The 24,960-nt window shown below is 35.2% G+C and overlaps 1 protein-coding gene across 1 annotated transcript in view; it reads left to right on the forward strand.

The window, feature by feature from the left end:
• Positions 1 to 4,235: 4,235 nt before the first annotated feature.
• The window catches only part of tmprss9.L (transmembrane serine protease 9 L homeolog), a 91,704-nt gene continuing 70,979 nt past the window's right edge, over positions 4,236 to 24,960 (forward strand). Inside the window, exons 1-7 of the mRNA XM_018253950.2 lie at positions 4,236 to 4,380; positions 16,192 to 16,346; positions 16,789 to 16,916; positions 18,195 to 18,262; positions 19,178 to 19,350; positions 24,435 to 24,476; positions 24,831 to 24,944. Of these exons, the coding sequence (XP_018109439.1) occupies positions 16,205 to 16,346; positions 16,789 to 16,916; positions 18,195 to 18,262; positions 19,178 to 19,350; positions 24,435 to 24,476; positions 24,831 to 24,944 (667 nt within the window). The 5' untranslated portion in view covers positions 4,236 to 4,380; positions 16,192 to 16,204. The remainder of the gene's footprint in view (positions 4,381 to 16,191; positions 16,347 to 16,788; positions 16,917 to 18,194; positions 18,263 to 19,177; positions 19,351 to 24,434; positions 24,477 to 24,830; positions 24,945 to 24,960) is intronic.

The raw sequence follows: 24,960 nt of genomic DNA on the forward strand, positions 1-24,960 counted from the left end.
CTGATAACGCTTCCAATAATTCGGCTGGAAGTTGAAAGTTTGGCTGCTCCTGTTGCATTGCTCCTCGTGGTTGTCCAACTGGGTACCCATTTTAGCAAAAAAAGTGTTTGTTCACTTTGTCTTTCCTTGCTTGTGGGGTGTGCTGTGCCGTTCCTGAGTTCTTAGGGAGATTTTGTCTCCTCATTCTGCTATATTTTTATTGTAAAATCTTGTCCTTTCTGGGACGGAGCTTCCTTTTGGTGCGTCTGCTCACTTTGGCATCTAGACACGCCCCCCATCATGTCACTATCATATTTCTTTTGAAGAATCAGAGAAGCATTGGGTATGATCCAGATACCAATGGGCGCATTTAAAATATAGAGTAAATCAAAATTTTCTGTAGTCAGATTGGCTGAAATTTTAGTGGGGGAACTGCACACTTGGGCCCTATTATATAACAAAGGTCAAGGCGAAACAGCATTGTTAATTTCAATTTAACAAGCATACAGACCTGTTTGCAAATAAGAAGAGGAACCTTAAATATTTGTTGAGTTATGTGGAAAATGCATGATGAAAATGCATGTTGCAGACATGCAACTTTTGGCACAGTAGTTGCGCAAATTTTAACCATTCCTTGTACCTCCGTATGCCACAGCTCCCATCAACTGTTACATTTTTTTTACAAAGTGCATATATTTACTCAAGGGAACCCTGGAGCTACCGCTATCTGGATAATATTCAAAGTAACTGTGTCTGATCCATGTTAAAGAACACATATTAGTTGTGCTTATTTTAATGCGCTGGTTGCAACTGAGTCAGGCACATTGACTCTTTCAGATACAATTACACTGGATATACAGGGAAAATGCTGCATTGTGGGTAAAATACATGGTTATTGAGTCCAAATTTGCAATTTGCAGACTGCACTAGTAAGGTAGGTAAATGATCCTTACTAGGTCTGCTCAGGTGCAGTAGCCCATATGAACCAACTGGTAGCATTTAATAGTCACATGTTTAAAAGCAAGCACCTAATTGGTTGCTGTGACTTACAGCACCTGTGGGACAACAATATATAAAACAACCTATAAAAATATTGATTAAATTGACACTGTAATATAAATTCCAAGATTTAAATGGAAAGCAAAATATCTACAGCATAATAGGAGTTCTGTCTTGCTTTGTTGGGATCAAGAGTTCAAATCTGGCCTGGGTGCTATCTACAAGGAGTATATATTTCCCCCCATACCTGAGAGGGTTTTTTCCGTTTATTCCAAATTCCTTCCTCAAAAACCATACAGGTAGATTTGATGAAACTGAAACTTGTGTGTGTGTGAATGTAGATATTGCTATATTTTTTTGCTGATGCGTGTCAGGTGACGTTTGCCAGTACAATAATCGGCATGAGGGCAAATGTTGCCAGAATAACCATGCATTTAAATGTGAACATGACACCATAAGTAGCTTTTGCAAAATATAATTTCATGTTACTTTGATATATTTATGTTACTTTATGCTTATTCAGCTATTTTAAAACTGCATCTTTACTTTTATATAATTAATACAAAAGTGATAAACATTTCTTGGTATTAAAAAATATTTTTTTAACCTAGCATTACGCTATTTGGAATTTTTTAATTCACCTTTCATGAAAGTACAGGAAGTGCAGGTGTTATCAGGTTAAAGTGAGAATTTCACAGGTCTTTGTTATTCAGTTTTACTCCCCTGAAACTCACTTACAAACAATACAGCAGTGAAAGCATAGAACTCTATGTCTACAATATTTAAACAAAAGGTTGGCAGGAATATGAATTGAGTCTGGAATATTTTAACAAGTTTTCTCTCAGGCACTTGGTATGTTTTATGGTCTGTCCCATTAATGTCACAGTTTTCCTTAGTACTGGGTTTAGGCTTTATATATATAAGCCAACAAAACCAGGGTTTCCAATTATTCGTGACCACAGGGCCAGAAGCTTTTCTTACTTTAGCCAAATGGCTAAATTACTCACTCACCTCCTCACCTCACTCACCTTTGTACTGACTACAAAAACAGAACAAATCTATATCAAATGCAAAAAAATATACTTTTCCACCTTTAAGGAGAGTAATATACAAAGGGGTCATTTATGTATCTCAGGAGTACAAGTGCTAAAGCAGTAAAAGGTACAAGAGCATGAAATGCTACATTCTGTCAAAGTCTGGCACCAGGTGCAAAGAGCAGCACCTAGTAGCAGTGAATTTTTCTAATTTGTAATCCCTTGACCTGCTGGCACCATGTGTGTCCGGGCAACTAACATTTAAGTGAATGGAGGGGCAAGTGTATTTTGCTGCCTGTGGTGATTTCGAACTTGGTGGGGGCCACAGCAAAATTCTCCAAATTGCCTCTCAGCTAGCATTTTGCTGCCTGCCCATTGAGCTGTCCTTCAGTTGGTCTTTTACTATGAGAGTGAGAGAGATTAAAGGTTACCTAAACAAACAAAGCCACTTAACTTTATATAACAATTAAATAAGAAACCAAAACAGTACTATTAATGGTTGGTTAAAAATGATTTAGAATAATAAAACAGGTACATATGTTAACTATATCCCTTTGATATGGAAAATGCATTTCAATGCATTTTGAATCGTTTTGATATATAACTGAATATTTATAAAGCATTACAATGTATTCATTGATAACAATATAAAGTTAAATAGCTATTGATAGGCAGCACTGCATATATACAGCTATGTTAACTGTGGCCATTACACACAAATCTGGTACTTTGTGTGTAAACATGGGCAATAAAGAGCACCAACAAGACATATATTTGTGAGTGGTTCCATAAAACAGACTGTGGAATATTGTTTGATTGCATTTCTTTTATTTCTGCAGTAATATGTAATTTGTGACATTAATTAGCATTGTGGTATGAGGGAAGTCAAAATTTGGGCGTGGTCTAAGTAAAACATTTTGGGCCATGGTTAGTATTCTGCACTTCTATATCTATATCCAGTTAAAATCTAGTAGCCTCATGGGGTGGGGAATACAGCTCTGCTTGTTAAACCCACACAAAAAGGCCCGGGCCTAGGTCAACAAAATATTAGTGGCAGTCTGCTGCCAAACCGCCTGCTGAGGAGCACTAGTGACGTGGAGCTCCCCAGTGCTCCAGAGCGTGCGATTGCATGGGGGTGTGCGTGTGCTAGGACACACGCCTAGGGGTGCCTGTGCATCAAAATCCGGCCCTAACACAAAGGCGGTCCACGTCATGTTTTTTACAAAAAGCAGACCGTCGTGTAAATATGCTAATCGGTTTCAAGTTTAGGTAATGGCACACTAACTAGCGCATTTAAGCGGTGGTCGGCTTTTTTAAAAACCGCGTTGTAAAAACGGATGTGTGTCCATGCCCTAAGGGCTGTCTGGGGGATAAATACCAGCCATACATGCTATGCTGAACAGAAGATAACATGAACACATAAACTGTTAGTTGGAACACCAAGGACAGGTTCTGTAAAGGTTCTGTAAAGTATTGTGTTGTAAAGAATGCTAGTAGTACCAAGCCCAGCAAGCCTTCTTCTATTTTTCATTCTATGACATAGAGGTACAAAGTAAGCAGTATGTCAGGTCTAACTCATAAAAGATACAAAAATGAAATTAGGCACATTCATCTATACCTGTATTTTAATACTTTATTGAAAATGCACAACAAATAAAGTATTCATGTCTATTTGAAATAGAGAAATGCTAACAAAAGCAATAACTAATTTTTTTATTGCCATATAATGCAAGTACACATTAGTGCCATTAAATTATGGTACATTTTTAACTACTGTACTATTGTATCGCAATAAATATGGTTACCTCTGAGTATAAAAATACAGATAGGTTCAGATTTACAAACTTATTCTCTGCACTACTTACAATCTACAATCTTATCCATGCATTGCCCTAAAAAATTTGCAGCAGGCATAAGGGAACAGTTCACTCCTTTGTGAGAGCACAGGTAGGCATAAGTGTTAAGTAAATACTATTAAATATAATGAAGACAAAGATTCAGTTATGAAAATGCTACATGTTTATAGGTAATCTGCATTTTGATAAAAGTATATTTCCTTTAGACAAGCAAATCATCTATGTATAAACCTTATTCCATGACAAAGGTGCTCCCCTCCACCCACCTTCCAAAAAAAAGGGGATTTGTTCTTTTTAGCAGCCAATCCAGGAAATCCTCAACTCTGAATATTCATAAGCCCACTAGCTCTCCACCCCCCTTCACCTTTCAGGACAAAAAGGATCGACTCAAGTAACAGAGACAGTCAATATAGAAGCTGACTTTTTATGGGACATAGCTGTGGAGTTAGGAACTACCCTTTTAGGATACAAAGGGGGCACCAGTAAACTGAGCACAAACACCAAAAGGATAGGTAAGAATATTGCTATTGTTATAATGTTTCATATAGGTACTTTATTGCACCTGTTCTGCCTTTTTATTTCAAGTTTGATGTGACTCTTAAAATCAGAGTCCATTTCTGTTTTCTCTACTATTTTAGAGTTTTTATTAGTAATCCCAGCTAATGTTGTACCAGCATTACATATTTTATGTGATGTTAAAGCAAAGTTCATGTTTTACATATCCAATTACAATGCTTGGTAAAGAGGCCAGATATTGGATTAGTTATCTGATTAAGCATTAGAGTAAAGGGAAGATCTGATTGACTGCTCTGTCCTTCAGTTTGTTCATAATCTGAAGAATAACATTAAACACACAACTGAATGTAAAGCTGTGCATTGCACTGGAGACAACAGTACAGATTACTGAACTACTACTGATTACAGAAGTAAATAAGAAAAACATATGTACTAATTCAATTCCAGAATTCCCCTTAGACTTCTTTTAAGTTTTCATGAGATAAACCAAAAGAATCTGGCCCAAAGTGAGAGAGTTAATTATAGTGCTTTGTAAGAATTAATTAGTTATTGAGAAAAACATCTAGAGAAATGTTGAGAAAAAAATCTAATAAATGTTACTTATAAGAACATGATATAACATATTGATGTGAAATTATACCCTTTTATTTTTTAAAGCAGCCTTATAGCAACGTAGAAATCTAGTATTTAAACTGTCTATCTCTTTTTATTTTAATTGAGCTGTCTGTCTAGGCTCCCCCCTCCCTAGCAGACATAGAAATAAAGTTCTATAAATGTTTATGTTTTTATTTGGGGTCAGGCCATATACCCTCTTAAGGCTAGAAGGGCAAATAATGGCATTTCCATAAGCAGCAACATCAATAGCAGCATGCTGGGGAGCACAATGGCACCGTGATAATACTGCAGCCTTGTAGTGCTGGGGTGCTAGGCTAGAAGTTTGTATGTTCTCGTATGTTGGTGGGGGTTTCCTCTGGCAACTCTGGTTTGTTCCTACCCTCCAAAACCACACAGGCAGGAAAATTGTTTCATATTGTGTGTGACTGTGAATAGTAGATAATTACAATTTTATTTTGGATTGGATATCTCAAGAAGTCTCTCTCAGAATTCGACTGAACATCATTATACATTATCTGTACTATTGTTTAGCTGTATTATAAATGTAATGAGTCTGCCAAGCCTTTATGGCCTAGACCATAAAATATGTTACATTTTATAACTAAACCAGTGAAGGCACAGAAACAGAAACATGAGGAGCACCTAGCATAAAATATGACATGGAGCCAAAGCTAAAGTAGTACCCAATATCCTCTAGAGCTCTGAGCAACAATTTCATGTATTTGAAATTAGATAATTTTGCAATGCTTAATTTTCTGGTGATGCTCTCATTCATCTAACTATACATCTTATTTATCAATCCACCAATAAACCCCTTAAATGGAAAGAAAACGAAATTAGTAAACAAAACAAAAACATACTATATATGGTCATTTTATACAGGTCACTGAACTGATAGTTATATTAATAAGCTTATGCTTTAGGGTAAGGGCAAACACTGTTATTTTCATGAAATTAGTCGCCAAGTGACAAATCGCTTCTTCTTCGGAATATTTTATACAGGTCACTGAACTGATAGTTATATTAATAAGCTTATGCTTTAGGGTAAGGGCAAACACTGTTATTTTCATGAAATTAGTCGCCAAGTGACAAATCGCTTCTTCTTCGGAAGATTTTATACAAGTCACTGAACTGATAGTTATACTAATAAGCTTATGCTTTCTGGTAAGAGCACACGCTGTTATTTAGGGAAATTAGTCGCCCATCGACAAATCGCTTCTTCTTTGGGCGACAATCGATTCTTTTCAGGCAATTTTATACAGGTCACTGAACTGATAGTTATACTAATAAGCTTATGCTTTAGGGTAAGTGCACACGCTGTTATTTCGGGAAATTATTTGCCCAGCAAACAAATCTCTTCTTCTTCGGGCTTTCATGTATTTGAAATTAGATAATTTTGCAATGCTAACAAAACAAAGACATACTATATATGATCATTTTATACAGGTCACTGAAATGATAGTTATACTAATAAGTTTATGCATTAGGGTAAGGGCACACGCTGTTATTTCGGGAAATTAGTCACCAATCGACAAATCGCTTCTTCTATGGGCAACTAATCTCCCTGAACTGCTTTCCCGCCGACTAGAATGTAAATCGCCGGCGGGATGGCACTCGGAGTGCTTCATTTTCCAAAGTCGGCCGAAGTTGCCTCACAAGGAAACTTCTTGCGACTTCAGAAAGCCGATGCGATCCGACTGCCATCCCACCGCCATTTACATTCTAGCCAGTGGGAAGGCAGTTCGGGGAGATTAGTCACCAAAGAAGAATTGATTTGTCACTGGGTGACTAATTTCCCGAAATAGCAGCGTGTGCCCTGGCCCTTAAATTATGTGCCACACCTTGTGTTTGTAACTTGTTTGGATGAAGTTTGGATAAGCAGTGGAGACACCTATGACTAAGTCCCGGAGGGTACGAAACGCGTAAGGTGGACCATGTGGGGTCAGTATGTATCTAATATTTTAATGCAATCTTGAATAAACATTTTGTTTTTACTAATGAAAAGCCTTGGGACATATATCTTTGGATATAACCTTTTGTTTGTTGATTGCCTGGGAACTGGGGCAAGTCCCTTTGGTTTGACTAACGATATACAGAGATCAGGCATGGATTCCCGACACAATATTGATGGATAAACAGTGGCACAATTAACCAAGCATTGATTACAATTGATGACATAATTAAGAATTAGTTATAAGGATATATTTTACAGTATATGCAGTATTCTTGGGTGTTATATACACAACTTTACAGTAAAACTAAACAGGTATACTTGATTAAAGTATAGTCAAAACTGTAGGTGTCAAGTGTTGGACTCCAGTGCGCAGTAGGCTCGACACATGGTTAGTCTGCCATACACATCTTTACTTCCTACATTATCCTCTGCTGCTTAATGTGGAGCTTAGCCAACTTGTGCCTAAATTATTGACATAAAATTTGGCAACGAATGCAGTATAAAAATATATAGAATAAGGAAATGCACGTTGGTTAAAAAAAAGCACCACAAAAAATACCTATCTATATATTATGTGCTAGCTGTACAATGGCCAGCACTGAAGTAATTTTAAGTTAGCTGTTACAGTACTATTCCTAATGTGCCAGTTATTGTATGTTTTGTATGTTCAACACAGGACAAAGTAAAATACTCTGATATGAATATTACAGTCACAAACATGGGAACTTTCTTGGATTGACCCTGAAATATAGAAGTTTAATCAGATATTTAAGATAGTGGGTCTTAAGAGGGCCTTCATAATTCCAACAGCTTTTTCATCAGGTTAAAATGTCATTTTTGTTAAGATCATCACAAACCCTGACGTGCACTGGGGTTCATTTGGAAGGGTTGAATATGATGGACTTTTGTATTGTTTCAACCTAAATGTACTATGTAACTTGATGAAATTACTGTACATTCCTTGGAATATAAAGTGTCTGGTGTGATTTATCCTTGTAGTCTAACTCTAATTTTCTATTTTTAAAAGAGAACTAGAGAACCCCCCACCAACAAAAGCCCCCATTCACTGCCCTCCATCAGCCCCCCTCCCTTCCTACAGAGTCTATTACAAGAAAAAGTCACATCCGGGTAAACCTGACATATAGATGCTTCTTCTTTATATTTTAATCTTCCTTTGTCGCTTTGCTGATGGACAGATTTTTCTGGCACATGCGCAGTAACTAATCCTGGACTATCTTGCGCATGCACCAGAAATCTTAGAGTTGGTAATCCAATAGAAAAAAAACTGCAGATACAGAAGATGGTGCCTCTGCACTATTCTGCTTTTATATATTAGGTTTACATACAGTGCAGCTTTTTCACGTAATGGACTTTGTGAGGAGGGAGGGGGTTGATGGAGGGCAGTGGATGGGGGCTTTTGTTTTTTAGGGGGAGGTTACTTCTCCTTTATTAAAGGGGTTTAAGTTAACTTTTAGGGGGTTATTTACCTGAATGCAAAAATCCCGAAAAATTCATGATTTTTTTAATAAAATCAGACTTAAAAATAATCACAAATTTTTCGGAATTTATTAAACCCCGAGGATGGAAAAGTCTGAATCTGAAAATCCGTCATCTCAGACCTGTCGAGGTTGCATATAAGTCAATGGGAGAAGTACCAATGATGTTTTGATGTGCACTGGGTTTCAGGCAATACCTCAAATTTTTCGGGTGAAAATTACGGAAAAATCGTGAAAATCGGATGATGTTCGAAAAATTCACGAGAATCTGATTTTTTCCCGCAAAGCAAATTTTCGGGAAAATGTAACAGTTTGAGTGAAAGACACTTGCTTAAAGAAAATGGACAGAGTGATCAAACCACTTGTGTACTATGAGTAATGATATGCAATGTAAGGGAGAACAAGGATTGGCCAACTGGTATACACTGTTTTAAATCAAACAAAAATGCTTAGAAATATGTGTCACGGCCCAAAAATAATGTTTGTGCTACTTCATTTTAAAATTCTAAATTGAGTAAGTTAGAGATAGGACCATTGTGAAATGCCAGTATAAATAAATAATCCCATAGAGAAATGAAAATATGCCATGTAAAAGCAAGCTATTAAATCACATACATTAGTTGTACCTTGCTGAAAGGCTTACAAAATATCTACAATATATGCAAAATATAATGCCATAATGCTAAGTGGAGAACTATACTTATTGTAGGGAAACATACGGTATATACAGTTTTAAAGGAAATACCAGGTATAGCAATATAGCAGGTAAGGAATAAATAGCATAGCACAGTATACTGGTAAACATAACATGAATATTTACACTATTTATTGCACTGTAATGTCCTACCTGTCCATAAGTATAATATAGACCTTTAGGGGCAAATTTACTAAAGGGCAAAGTGACTAACGTTAGCGAAAATTCACTTCGGATTTTAGTGAATTAGCAGTGCCCTGGCGAAACTTCGCCTGGCGAAGCCAACACTGGCTCAACTTCGAAGGTAAGTAAATTTGCCCCTTAACCTTTATTATTAGATGCAACATTGCAGACTAATTCTAACCTATCCCAAAAAAAACAACTGTTTTATATCCAGTAAATATATATATATATATATATATATATATATATATATATATATATATATATATATATATATATATATATATATATATATATATATATATATATAGAGCTCCATGGAAGGCAATCTTTTTGTAGCTTTTAGAGCTGCACGATATCCTGGTTGATGGGTGCCTATGTAAGAGAGTTATAGCAGTAACATACATAGCATGCTAATAAAAAAAACACATTTGACCAATTAAACTTAGACAAAGATTAAAATGTTTTGTACATTTTTTATAAACACATTTGTGCTCACGTTTGTATTCAGTTTTTTTGTGAATGTTTCCCAGGAATTGGGACATGCTAAAAGATAGCAGCCAGTTCCAGACTGATTATTGTCAGTGGTCATCTTAAACTCCCATAGGGCTTCTTGGTAAATATACTTTGAACTAAACAGGTTAAAATTTTGTACCAAAGAGGAGTTCCCATGGGTTTTCAGTTCACTCTCTGTTCTCAAACAAAAGCAATTGATGTTGAAAGGACTGGGATCATAATATGGCAGCCACAGATCCTGCCTCATCCTTTTGTTTGATGATATTTAGCTTCAAGGTTTCTTTTTATCTGAAAATAGGTTTTATTTCACAATCACTCCAAGATAGCTGAGACACAGGACCAGTGTCCCCATGATGATTAAAGGGCAATTCTTGAGTTAAGTGACCAGTTCAGTCTTTTATTAGAGAGTAGAATGTAGAATACATTGGTTATTAAGATGACCTTTTCATTATGAAATTCATGAGATAAAAAGAGGTAATGACAAGTGATGTTCACAAAATAAACTAAAATTGTAGACCAGGAAAAATATATCCTGTTTAAGTAGAAGTGCATCTTGTGTGTCTTAAAGAGATATTGACATATGAGAGCAAAACATAGTTTTGGAAAAAGTCCATGCTCTAGAATAGATATTTGTATTCATAAAACATGAACAAGATCTAAAATTTAGCTTGTCTTGGCTAAAGCCTTTTAATGCCTGTTACCATAGTGTTACTGTTCTACTAAAGCAACTATTCAGAAAAAAAAATTTGCATGCACTACAAGCAATGTGCACACATTTTACTTTCTAAAAGAAATAATAAAATAGATTATTCCCTGTTTATAAATTGCAGTTATACTGTTATATTATTGTTATTATTATTATTATCTCTAGGAAGGTCTCATTTATATTGCACATCTGGCATCTGGTAAGATGGATTTATCATGTTCATGATAAATTCTGAAAGGCGTAGTTCACATTTTAGTTAATCAGTAGCATGTTATAGAATGGCCTATTCTTACCAACCTCCTTATTTTTTACCTTTTATATTGGCTCCCATTTAAATATTGGAAAGTAGCAGACTACTTTCCAATATTTAAATGGGAGTTACTGACCCCAGCAGACAAAAATACTATTACTCTATGAGGCTACAGTTTTAGTTACTTTTTATTGCTTATTTTTCTATTCAGGACTTTTTGTTTTCATCTTCTGGTGTCTCACTAAAACCCTTGCCTGGTTGCTAGGGTAAATAGGATCCTAGCAATGAGATAGCTACTGAATAAAAAGCTAAATAATTTAAAAAAATATACAAAAATAGAAACTGAAGACGAACTGCAAATCATCTCAGAATATCACTGTATGCATAGTGCTTAAAGTTAATATAAATGTAAACAAGCTGAATTTAATTAATAGAAAAGATTTGGTAATCACATCGAACTGTAACCAAAATATTATGTAAAGAAACTTTTAAAGTGTATATATGTACTTTATTAAAATCAAAGGTTAAGACAGATTTCAGGTTTCAACAAGGACTCATTTCATCTTGTACACAATGTTCTTTTTGCCTTTATCGGCCCTAAATCCTTGTGATATTTCCATATAAGCTTCCCTTGTGTGCATAAATACAAATTGTCAGCTCATAAACTGTAGACTGTAGAGCTATATAGCAAGAGGAATTCAGCTGCAGTCTAAGGTTTTATATTACAATCATTTGCAAAATGTGAAAGAATGTGTAGCAATGCACTTTATGGTCTGTGACTTTAGGTAGTGCAAATACCTGCATCTCAGAATGACCGGTTTAAAATTTCAATATCTCATGCCCGCACAAGTTACATATTTGTAATATTTGTAAACATTGTTTTAAATTACCTCAATGCCATTGAGGTATTAATGTATACATAATATACAATAATATTATAAAAAGTTCATGAACATAGGTAAAACTTTTTGCCATGCTTAAACATTGCACTAAAACTCCTGAATTTGAATTATGCTATCAAAAACTCAAATGTACAATATTTTTTAACAGAAATTTTCTTTTTACAATGCGAATGTAAAACTTACGAATCTAAAAGCTGTTGAGTTGATGTAGAAGTCAATGGGAGCTGTCTATGGCAAATATAAAGTATTTGTTACAAATTCAAAGTATTCAGGTTTTTTCCACAATTTTATTTAATCAAATTTTTTTAAATTCAGATTTTTTAAAAACTAAACAAACATTCCAGTTTGATGGAAATTCAAGTTTATTTGAAGTAGTTAAAACCTTTAACATTACACAAATCTGATTTTGCTAAATAGGCCTTCCAGTATTTTAAGCTGTGGATTTAGTAATATGAATAAAATATATCCTAAACAGACATCTTGGTTTTGTTAGATTTGTTTCTGAAAATTTCAAAAACTTTTTTTTATACATATTCCAAGTTAACTGGAGATTTTTAGCCTCATTGAAAATGAGCAACATTTCTTCTGCTACAAACTTTCAAATTTCAGCTTGACTTTTTTCTAAAATAAGTTAACATTGAAGGGGAGAAACTAATTTTATTTTTCTCAGCCTCAAAAAATAGTAAAACAGTTACATGTTCTATTCACACAATAAGCAAAAAGTACTTTTATTAATTATTTAAAAATAAATGATATGATAAAATGTGTCTTGTGGTGACCATGTTCGGCCTACTTTATGTTTATTTGTATAATTTGACTTGTATGGCCTAAATGCAGTCATCTGACCATTTAGTTTGCATGGCAATCAGGTCCATAGTTGGCCCAGTTTTTGGTTTGACTGATCACCTATTTTCTGATTAAAGAAGAGTTTGATGTAAAAAACAGGGGGCTATATAAGTAAACATAATTATGTTCAACATATGCAAAGCTTCATTTTTGTTGTTAAAGTACTGTACATTGGATCATATACTAAGCAAATCATTTGGGATCATAAACAGTGACATAAAAAGGTTGTATTACTATTTTAAAAGTCTTTAGTAGCTCAACGGGTTTTAGTTGGTGAGGTGTTTATTTCAAATGTCTCTTTAATTTGATAAATCTTGGTTTAAAATAATGGTAGTGCTTTTTTTGCAGCAACTTTCTCCAAAAATAATCCCTATAGTATACAGTAACTGAAACAAAATAAACATTGTAACAAGAATGTATTACTCACACTATAGTAAAAAACATGACTGGCCAACCTACCAATTTAGAAAACAATTAATAAAACAAGGTTTTTTCTATATGCATACACCATCTATATGCATACATTCTTGACATAATTTTTTTTAGTACAAAGCAATTTTATTTACCTCTTTATAGAGGTGAATAGTTTGTTGCGACGTAAGGTTCTCAAAAACCTGGTAGTTCACTTTAACTGGCCACAATATTTTTATATTTTTATTAACAATGTGCCTGGTTCAACATAATTTTAGGCAGTATGATAGCATTTTCATAGAATATTCATAACTGGAAGTCTTGGTCAGTGTTGAGTATGACTCTATTTATGAGTCTGTTTTATTCGTTTTTCATAAAATTAGCCAGGCAAGGGAAAGGTAGCAGACAGGAGGGGGGGAGGGTTACCTACGTGCCTCCCCATCATGAATACAGAGCTGCCCAATGCTGCCAAAGGGGTTATCTTGTCAATGGAACCATGGCTGCACAAATATGCACATGGATAAAACAAACTTTTCATAATAATCTAGGCCACAATATTATTATTATACTTTATCTATATTGCACTTATACTTTCCACCTTGCTTTACAAATCTGTAGGTTCTGGCAAATGCCAAAAGCTCTGCTTCAGACAATCACTATTTAGTGAGCTGGTAGGGGCTGTATGGGCCTCTGTGTGCTTGAATTGTCAGGGGTTATTTTGTATTCCAGTCCGGTCTGAATAAGATGCAATGGATATAAATTTAAAATATAAGTTTATATTATATTTATACAATAGTATTAATTAGTGTAGTTACTGGAGATTTCCTAAAGGTACAATGTTATTGTTCTACATCAGCACAAGCCTTACATCTGGCATAATTATGTTATTCAACCGTTAGAGGCCATCACTGCAAAAAATTTACTAAATAAAACTAGGACTCAATTAATTTTTCTTTTAAATATTGTGTATGCTTTGTAATTTCTAACTCATAAACAATTCATTTAACATTAATTGATTGTTAAATTACTAAAAATCAACTAAAACACCAATAAGGGTGATAAAGTGCCAACAGATTGTGATCAATTCACTTGTAAATCAACTAAAGTGCAAATATGCTATTTAATGCTATTTAATTAAGGTCAAGCACTAGCACTTTGTGGGACTACTTAACAAGGGGGGAACCAATATATATAGAATAACGAGATCAAATGGTTTAACTGAAATCAAATGATATAGTGATAACATATATTTTCTTGTGTGTTTTTTCTGATCAAAAAGACGGGGATACTTTCTTTCTTTTCTCCTATATAAAAATTCAAATACTGACAGAAGTCAGATTCCCTCCTTTTAATCAATTTTATATATCTGAAGATAGATCATTCCTTTTTTATTGACATATTGTAAGCCAATCTGCTATAATATCCAAATTCATGGAACATACACTCAAAAAGACCCAATTTAAATCTGATTTTCAACAATTGCTTGTACTGAAAATGATGGAAAACATGGTAGGATGGCTATTTGATTGCAAATACTTATTGAATATGATCATTGACCAAATGGTCTGTTATTGATCGGTGCCCCAGTTATCTGGTTACACTGCCAGATACTGCAAGTCTAGAACAGTGCATGTAAAGGCAAATTTGGCACTAGATATCTGTCAATATTGTTCACAAATTAATGTATTTGGTGATTAGGCTTAATTGAGCAAGTGTGACAGTAAGTGACCAATAATGACCTAGTTATGTTTCCTCTATTAGTTATGTGTGGCTTTTAGACATAGTCAATTAATCTCAATTTATTATAAGTTGTATGGTGCAGAGACTCACCATGCCTCATATAGTCAATGGATGCATTTCACTAGTGTCTCTAAATATAAAATAATAGTAATAATTAGAATTGCATGTAAACTTGTTGACCCAATCAGAGTTAATTAATGTAAAAATAACTACTAGCTAGTCCAGCCAACAGATACTGATATCAGATGGAATCATATCATTGTTGAGAAGGAACCAGACCAAACAAAGTCCTGTTTTTTGACCACATAATGTCTTGTTAAGTTTAATTTAACTCTGTCAGGTTAAGGACAGAATTCCTGTGATATAATGCCAACACTTTGACATGCTTCCTCTATTTGGCTGCAGTGTCAGAATATATAATTTTACATCTTTAAAAAATTTATGTCAGCTAATTCTAACTTCTAGTTCTAACTTGTCGAGCCTTTTCAATCTAATAATAAAATTCTTTACATTTATCTTGAGTGAGATAAAATTACAGTATGAAGTTGCCCCCATATACCACAGTTTTGTAAAAATGTGAGTTTGCAATGTTACTTGCTGGTCTGTAACTGCTCTGTGCAGTTAATAGATCCAACCCATAGTTCCCAATAGCAGGTGAATCTGCAATAATTCCTCTTTTTTTCTTGGCCTGTGATAAAATCTGCAGCAGAGGGGAGGAGATGTCTGGAATTTAGGTATTTCCATCGAACAGCACAACACTTTAACAAAGACCCTATTGTACCCCTATGGTCAGCCTCAATACAACTGCAGACTGTAAACAGAGCTGTTTTTTAAATACTTAAGTAGAGATCAAACATAGATTTTTCACTACTAGCACTACCACTAGCATAATAAAATGGAATTGGTAACCATATGTACAGTGACCAAGGACAGCCTTCCCATTAATTTGCTTTGTTTAATGCAATGTTATATGCTAAAACATCATCCCCAAACATACTGTTAAAAACCAACAGCAACCTGTTGTCATTTGCTTATTGGGTTAAGGTGAAGGTTCAGAACTGCCAAAAAAAAAATCTACCAAATTTTATTTTGAACATTTGGGCTGATTTCACATTTTGAAAATTGCCCAACAACATATGATCTTATTGCTCAGCCTAAGTCATTACTTAATTGGGGACTTATATTTTTTATATTTCATAATACTCATGTGGTTCAACTTTCTTTCAGAAACTAGCAGCCCTGTAATACCGTATCATACATTATAAGAGACTATCCGATAAGAGTGAAGCAAATGCTTTATTTACTTGCTTGACAAATTTGTACTTTGCACTGTTTTATTACAAAACTATGGATCTGGTTGCTGCTTCTAGTGAAAAAGTAACTGCAGCTAACTATATACAGTTTGCAATGTTAAATACGCCTTTTCCATAGAGTTATAAGGTAACAATGAGATGACATGAGCATAAGCAACAGTTATGTAATTTCCCTTGGTAGATCTCCTGTTACTATGGCAGAGAAGAATGTGGATATTGAGCCAGTGCTGAATGTTCAGAAGGCCAATTTTCTAGGCACACCTTGCTGCAGGTGGACTGTAGCCTGTCTACTTTTTGGAGGTGTTATCATCAGCATCACAGCAGCATTATTAATAAGTAAGTTGAAGTGCCTGAGTTACAACTGCTACTGTTAGTTGCCATTTGGCTAGGTCTACAGTATACAGGTATGGGACTTGTTATCCAGAATGCAGTGTACCTGGGGTTTTCCAAATAAGGGATCTTCCTGTAATTTGAATCTCCATTCAAGTTACAAAAAAATCATTAAAACATTAATTAAACCCAATATAATTGTTTATCCTTAAATAATAAGTAGTTCTGTATTATTACAGAAAAAAGTTTTTTGTTTTTTTAATTATTTTTATTAAAATAGAGTTTATGGGAGATGGCCTTCCCATAATTTGGAACTGGATAACGGATCCTATAACTATAGTGTAAAAGTACCTTTATTATTCTAGAAACATATTCTATGTTATTCTGATTCTTTTACCTCTTCTGTTAAGATAAACAATTTAAATATCACTGTACACCTCCATTTTAGTGTATTTAACAACTCATAGCCTCATTGTGACACATACTCTGGAGGTACAAGGACTTCAGTATGATGCCAGTCTACAGAATAGAACCTCATTGTACCACAGGTCATTAACCAATACACTGCAGAGGCTGGTAAGTGCAAAGTACCTACTATAGCTAACACAGATATTGAATGTTTTCCATGTATTATTATGTAAGTCAAAGCCAGTATTGTCTAATGTGAGGATTAATATTTAGTGCAAATATACAATAAACCTGCTCATAGCTTATTCAGATGTCAATACATCTATGTGAAAGGTGCTATCTGAGATATATATATATATATATATATATATATATATATATATATAATATATATATAGATATAGATATAGATATACACACATATGTTTTATTTTATAGTTTAGTTTTTTTGACACAAATACTGTATATGTTATTCCTGAGATGAAATCATGACAGTCTGCCTCTGACTTACAGGGACTATTCCCTCAACACCCCTTAAAGGAGATGTAAAGCCTACATTTTCCTACCATGTATATAAGTTGGGCACATCTCCCCCACCCAAATGGCATTATTTGTACTGCGTACATCCCCTCTGTTTGCCAGCGCCATTACATTTCCCTTAAACAAATAGCAGCTTTCACCTGGGGAACATTTTCCCTCGGACACATCATCAAACTGCACAAATGCGATGTAAAGTTCATGCAATTAAAGAATGCAGACTAACACAGCCAGAATTTACTATGATGACATGTTCTGCTTGGATTGAGCACTGTAATGGTTACTCAGGAGCTCAGGCGCTCAGGAGAGGGGTTGAGGGACTTGAAGTTCCTCTCCTTTCTATGTTGGGCACTGCACAGATTTTCTGGAAAGCAGAGGGGATTAAAGCTCTAAGTGTGGGAGAAGTTCAAGAGTGATGTCTCCTCTCTTTAATTTATAGGTTGAGTTTAGGGTGGGTTTCAATCCTGTAAATTAATGTCTTATTAGACAGTAGAAAACAGCTCATAACAGATTCTACTAATTCACTTTGGCAGTTTAAAAGTTGAAATAACTGGACATATTACTTTTTTAAAATTATCATCTACTGTGTAACACTGTCTCTATAGATTAATAAATAGTGGTGTTTATTCTAGGAAAACACTGACCATCTTCAGGCCTGTGAGGCCTACAGCTAGATGCTAGATGCATCGAAGGATGCTCATGGCCCCATGTCTACTCAGGAGCCTCTAATACTTCTACATGGCCCCATATATACTCAAGAGCTTCTAATACTTCTTTGTTTGACATAATCATTTTAATATAATGAAATTAATATTTGCCCAATAATCATCCCACCATATGCAAAAAGTATATAACTGTATGAACCTCTAACAGAAGGACAGTCATTGTGTTTCTCTAATGCTTTTGTAGTTAAGAAGCAGTTTCAGGAACACTGTTGCAGAAGAAATCTATGTTGGATGTACAATTTTACAATACAGGTAAGCAGATTTAATTCTGCTGCAAGCTAGAAACTGGAGCAACCAGGCTTGTGGATACGTATGCATATATTTTTTTTTTATTTGTATAGCGCTTCTTGAGGGAAAAGCACTGTACAATAGAGCAATAAATTAGTAGAACAAACAGGGGGTCATTGCAATAATAAATACCAATAAGTACATTATAAAAATACAATTCACATAAATATAAAGTATAGTTATAATACAGATAGGGTTGCCACCTGGCCGGTAAAAATGATGGTTAATCCCAATGTTATTAATAGGGAAAAAAGATAAATATATAGAAAGGCCGGTATTTTTTTCCAGAAAAGGTGGCAACCCTAAATACAGATTAAGTGCTCAGTGTCAAGGAGACAAAAGGATGGAGGTTCCTGCTCTGTAGGGCTTACAGTCTAAATGGCAGGGTAACTTACAGACACAATTTGAAGGGGTATTGCGCGCTGCAGGTTACAGTGTGTGACATTGCCATATAAGTGCCAGTTCCCAGTTCATGTGTCATGCGAGTGTTCCAAGAGGTAGTCTTTGAGTTTAGTTCTGAAAACTTGTCTCCGGAGAGATTCAGGAAAGGCATTCCAAATATAAGGAGCAGCAAGACAGAAGTGTTTTAATGCGGGAAACAGCAGTAGTAGTGGGGGTGCAACTAGAGGAGCAGAGCTTTCAGCCAGGAACATAGAGAGATGAGATATAGAAGTAACTAATGTTTCAATCTTGTGTACTTCACTAAAGGTATATTTATTCTGACAAAACTGCATACATCCCTCTGAGCAACAAACAACCTACCGCTATAGTTCCAATAATTATAGTTAAGAGACATTTATTTACATAAATATTATCTCATTTCTGATAGCACAGATGTTGTTGTCTCTGTTTCTCAGATTCAAACACTTTTTTTTGCAGACAAGGAAATGAAAGCATTATAGCTTACTTAAAGTTACAGTTCCTTGCTTCCATCCACTTCCCTGGCAACGAGGAGATAGAAGAACTTCTTAGACAGGGCCTGGCTTCTTTCTTAAGAGGGAACATTATTCCACTACCCACATTTGGAAACATCTCTTCAGCTGTACTTACAGGTACACTTAGTTATATTTGTTTATATGTAATTTTCTTTTTTACTACATATCCCTTAGAATCAGATGTACAATGACATTGTCAAGGAACTAACAAATGTTAAGACTTAATAATATTTAATAAATTGATCAATGGGATAGATAATTCTAAAACTGAACTTTGTGCCTTATGATTGAAAAAACAGGCCCAGTTTGTTTCTGTTGGAACACATATTCCTCAGTTACCTTTTTATTAAACATCTGGTATCTTTACTATAAAATCACCATTTTTTACCCACAATACAGCATTTTATCCAGAATTGCAGCATTATTGTGGGAGTGGACACCCACTATCCAGAAAGCTCTAAAATACAGGAATGCAAATATTTTACAGAGCACAAGAAAAGGAAGGACAAGGAAAGTTAAATAATGGAGGGGGGAGCAGTTTGTTAGGCACCTACCAGTTAATACAATTTCTAATTTTAGACCCCATGTCAAGTTTTTCTCTTTGCCGAAAAACACATACGCCTGGGGTACGTATTCTGCACCATCTCTGTTTTTTTTTTGCTTGTTTTTAATCACCAGGGATCCCTTGTGGCTGCACATGAAGTCAGTGCAGGGGTCTGAAACAAAAAAAAAGTATTTATATTCACTGGAATTGTTCCTAACAAATTAGCACTTCCAACAATTAAATCTTTCCATGTCCTTTTAAGGGCATTTAAAGGCAAAAAATAAAATCCCATTTTTGCTTTCTTTAATTAAAAAGAAACCTATCACCAATATACTTTAATTAAAAAATCTGTACCGTTTTTATAAGAAACCTATATGCAGTGAAATTCTCCCTTCATTTACTGCTTTGGATAGGAATTGTCAGATGTCCTGCTCTGCTCTGCAGGGAAACAATCATACTTATGAACAGTAGGGGAGCCCGAGCCCGCCCCCCCCCCCCCACTTTCCAGCCATGCAGAACTCAAGTAGCTTTAATTGTTCCCCTGTAAAGCAGTTGGCGACTGTGTAGCGATTCATATTGGATTTCATTTTTGCCTTTACATCCCCAGGGGTGCTTCGCCAATGAGGCAAGTTGAGGCAGCAGCGCCCCACTAGGTACCAGGGGCAGCAAAAATGCTGCTCCTGGTACTTTAAGAGCAAATTTCCGGGGGAGGGGGGCAGCAGAAACTGCTGCTGCCTCAGGCGGCGGAGGGGCCAGGATCACCCCTGTACATCCCCTTTACTGTTTCCAACTCCAGTTGCAGGGACAAAGATCATGGAGCCAGATTTAAACAGATAAACTGGGATTCTATTTGGAGGATTATTTTGCTGCAGCCACTGGTTCTGCAGAGTTGGAAAAAGTTTGTATGAAAAAATTACAAGATGGTGAACCCCCTGTGGCCAACTTTGAAAGCATAAATCATTTGTTTGATTAGGCTTGTGGTGCAGTAAGTTCATGTTTATGTTTAGTATATAAAATACAGCATTTCTAGCCTGATACTATTTTAGACTTTACTTCCCCTTTAATCGTACACGTCTTATTTCTTGACCGATTTCCTATTTATTTGTAACAATAAGACAGTACCTTGTACTTGATGTTAACTTATCTAGCATTATCTGAATTTTTTTAGTCCCATTAAGAAATATATGTTTTAAATGAGAGTATGATGCCTTTATACAGAAAACGCCATGTTGCAAGCATTTCAGATAATATATGCCATACAAATATAGGCCACTGATTTTAGTTATTTTTGTGTAGTTTGAGAAAAATATGCCTGAGCCTTTTTTTATATACTCTTTATCAACAATAGCCTTTTGGGCCTTTTAGTCTCCTTAATATAAAATGTAAAAAAGATTCAGTTTATGCTAATCTATTATAAATCTGAGGTACTTTTAGCTTGATCATCTTTCCTAATTTAATTTTTGAACCTTTATGTGTTCCTATCTTGTGATTTAATGCCACATTGTTTTACAGGTTAAAGACAGATGTAAGAATTTTCTTGTTTATGCTTCTTGCACTGAATCAGTGTGCAGTCATTGTTACTCTAGACTTTTAAAAATATGTCCTTTGTTTTCTGTCTCAAAGGAAAACAGTTTGTTTATATATTTGATTAGCATATTGTTTTTTTATTAGTTCTTTTCTTAGTTTTATGAGATTTTTTACTGCTGTGTTGCTTCAGTCTAACATTTGCTAGACATGCCAATCTCATTGATCCCTGATATGTGTCTCCAAAAGTCAGCTGGATGCAGCAGAGGAAACATAATTTGGCTGCACCAAGGAAACTACTGTTGACTAAGTAGACATCCAGTTGTGAACCAAGTGCCCTGTCCCTGGGAACAAATGCAAATCAAGCTTGTTCTTGCCAATTAATAGAAAGGAAAGACAGAAATATAGGAAGGCGGCTATATTTTTCCAGGAAAGCTGTCAACCCTATGAGGAGGTTAAGGTTTTTATATGTTGACTGATTGATCAACATTTCTGGTAAATCCTCAAATGTCTTTTCTACTTATCTACTGCCAATCCTTATCCTTCGTCTGCCTTTATCACACCTTACACTAACATGGTATGTGCCTACCATGACTGATGCAGTGTGACAGTGTAAGTGACTACTGGCATAGACAGAGAAAATTGAAAACTCTCCTCAAGGCTCTTTGGTAACCTTACCACACTAGACATTTTTTTGGCTGCAAATAAGAAGTTTGCCAGGACATTATTATCAAGAAGCTGATTTCTGGCCACACTTTAAATACCCAAAGCTATGCCTTCTTGCACACAGCAGAAGCTTGCTATTTGCCCAACTGTGGGTGCAAATAAGTCAGGGAGGTATAACTGCCAGGTCTGACATTAAACTGGTTAATGACCCTAAGCCCGTTAATTTAAAAAAAAAACCATTCATATGACTGGGCCATACTTTGTTTCTTGGGCCCTATTCTGTTACTCATGTTTGTCTAATATATTCCATAAGTAGGGTTAATTGCTACAAGTTCAATTTAGGAGTGGCAAAGTAGTTGATTATCAGCCAACATAGCCCTGTAATCCGAGTGATGGCAAAGTAGAGCGGCTCTTTTTACAGATGCCAAGAGCGATTGAAGTAAATGAAGAAAATGATTAAAAAAGGAGAAGGCTGAAAATTACAGAGAGATGATTAAGGACCGTCATGTACATGGGCATTTTGTATGGGAGAACAATAACTCTCTTTCTAATAACAGCTGAAGGAAGGTTAAAGTATTTGATGTCTGAGCACAGCAGTAAACTTTTTTTTTAACCTGCCCTTCTACATACAATGGATATAATAGCTAGTTTTTACATACAATTCTAAATAATTATGGAATTATGTTTATTATGTTTTCATAGGAATGATCATGATATTATAAGGGGTCATTTTTTAAAGGGATACTTTCATAATTACAAATGTTTACATTTGCCTGAAAATCTGAAATATTATATAAATAAAATCTTTAATGCAACAGAACATGATACATCATTATTAAACTTTAAAGGGACTCATTCCAGCATTTAAAATATTATTATTCAACCAATAAATGTATTTTTTTTGTTGTAATATTGGTGTGTAGGCAGCCATCTCAGGTCATTGTGCCTGGTCATGTGCTTTCATAAAGAGCCAGCACTTCATGATGGAACTGCTTTCAAATAAACAATTGTTTCTCCAACTCAATGTAACTGAAGGAGTTGCAAAATGGGTTAGCCGGACTTGGATTTTTACTATTGAGTGCTTTTCTCATATCTACCATTAGGTGGGGCATGGGAGTATTTTTAAAAATGCAGGTGTCAGGGAGCTGTTGAGGAAAATGAAGGAGGGGTTATATCAACTTGCCGTGCAGCAGAAAAGAGTGACTGAAGTTTATCAGAGCACAATTCCCATGACTAAGGGAACCTGGGAAACACGACTAGCCGTAGTCATATTTCAAAATTAAATATAAAACATTTGTCTGCTCTTTTAAAGGGGACCTGTCAACCAGACATAAAAAGCTGTGTAATAAAAGTCCTTTACAAATTGAACACGAAACACAAATATTTTTTTTTTATTAAGACATCCATACCTATTATAAACTAATTTAAAAATCTCAGCTGTCAATCATATATTGTCTGTCCCTCGGGGTGGGCAATTACTTTCACTTTCCATTCTGCACATCCTAGATTTCGCTGCACTCCTCACCTTCCCTCTCCCTCCTCATTGTCTAATTGTGCAGCCAGTGAGTGCATTGGCATGTGCATCAAGCCCCCCATTCTGACAAACAAACAAGATTTTGGGAGGAGGCAAAGCTTGCTTTAATAACAGTGTTCACAAAATAGCACCTGCTTGTTGTGATTGTGAATTCCGAGACTGAAGATTTAAGTAATTTATATGATGTAAGTAAAGTTTATTTTACTTGACCAACATGATAAAATAGAATTCGGTATTATTGCTTAGCGTAACAGCTCCCCTTTAATAAATGGATTTTAATGCTTGATTCTACTGGAGGGGCGCTATTAACTGATTTTATAAAAAAAACACTTGCAGAGCAGGTTTCAAATTGCAAAAAAGGGTGCAAATCACCATGTTCTTTGCACATTTTCAGAATTGCAGTGGCAGCACTATATTCCTGGTACATAGGAGCGCACTGCTGCAACCCTATCTGTGTCCTGTAAATTTGAGAACACCAGGGGGTGCATCCTGCTATAATAAACTTTCCACAAGTTTTTCAGATCTCAGCAAATGTGACCTCTAAGAAGATGATATGTCAAAAAGGATTCATGAATGCATGTTTTTAGATTTATACATAATTAATTTATCTCCAATGTAATGCGATGTATTGAGAACTTGTTGGTGCATAATGGAACTCATAATGGAAAATGGAAATAATGATATTACAAAATATGCTTTACAAGTGTAATTTATGTTAATTAAAATATGATCATCAGGAAAAAACTTTATTTTCTAATAAAGTGTTTTTGGAGATTGATACTGTATATCAACCCTCAGGAGAAATTGGTAAAAAAAAAACTTCCTTCCTTCTTTTCAGTAAGGGTGTTTTACTTGTATAATAGCTATCCCATGTCTCATTGCTGTAAACTAAATATGTGGCTTAACCTGAGCAGGTTCTTATCATCATTTTAGATAACCACGGGCTGTCCTTCTACTCCATAGGCCTCAAGTCAGGTAAAAACTTTCCCAGGCTCTGATTAATGATGATTTAATATACAGTATAGATATGCTTCCCTCTTTAACTTTGTAACCCACTTTCAGTCTTTTGCCCTTTTTATAATCTCATTAATTCTAATAATTAATTATGTGATTTTCTTGCAATACTAAAACGAGCTTTCTTTTTGCATTTTTTGTCTTTATCTCTGTTTTTTTCTGGGTTTTTTTCTGTATCCACTCATTTATCTTTTTTCCTACTTGCACCCTTCTAGCATCACTATTTTTTCACTGTAGGTGGATGATCAGCATGCCAAGCCTTTCCCTTGCACTGGACTAACTGCATAGTGATTCAAATTCTGCCTTTTTACACAGGAAGTTGCCCAGCTCATGTTTTTGCTTGCAAGAACACTCAGTGCATTGTAAAGCAAAACCCAGAGTGTGATAATAGTCGAGACTGTAAAGACGGATCAGATGAAAAGAACTGCAGTAAGTGATGAATCTT

Source organism: Xenopus laevis, chromosome 1L, assembly GCF_017654675.1.
Source record: "Xenopus laevis strain J_2021 chromosome 1L, Xenopus_laevis_v10.1, whole genome shotgun sequence".
NCBI classification, from domain to species: Eukaryota; Metazoa; Chordata; class Amphibia; order Anura; family Pipidae; genus Xenopus; species Xenopus laevis.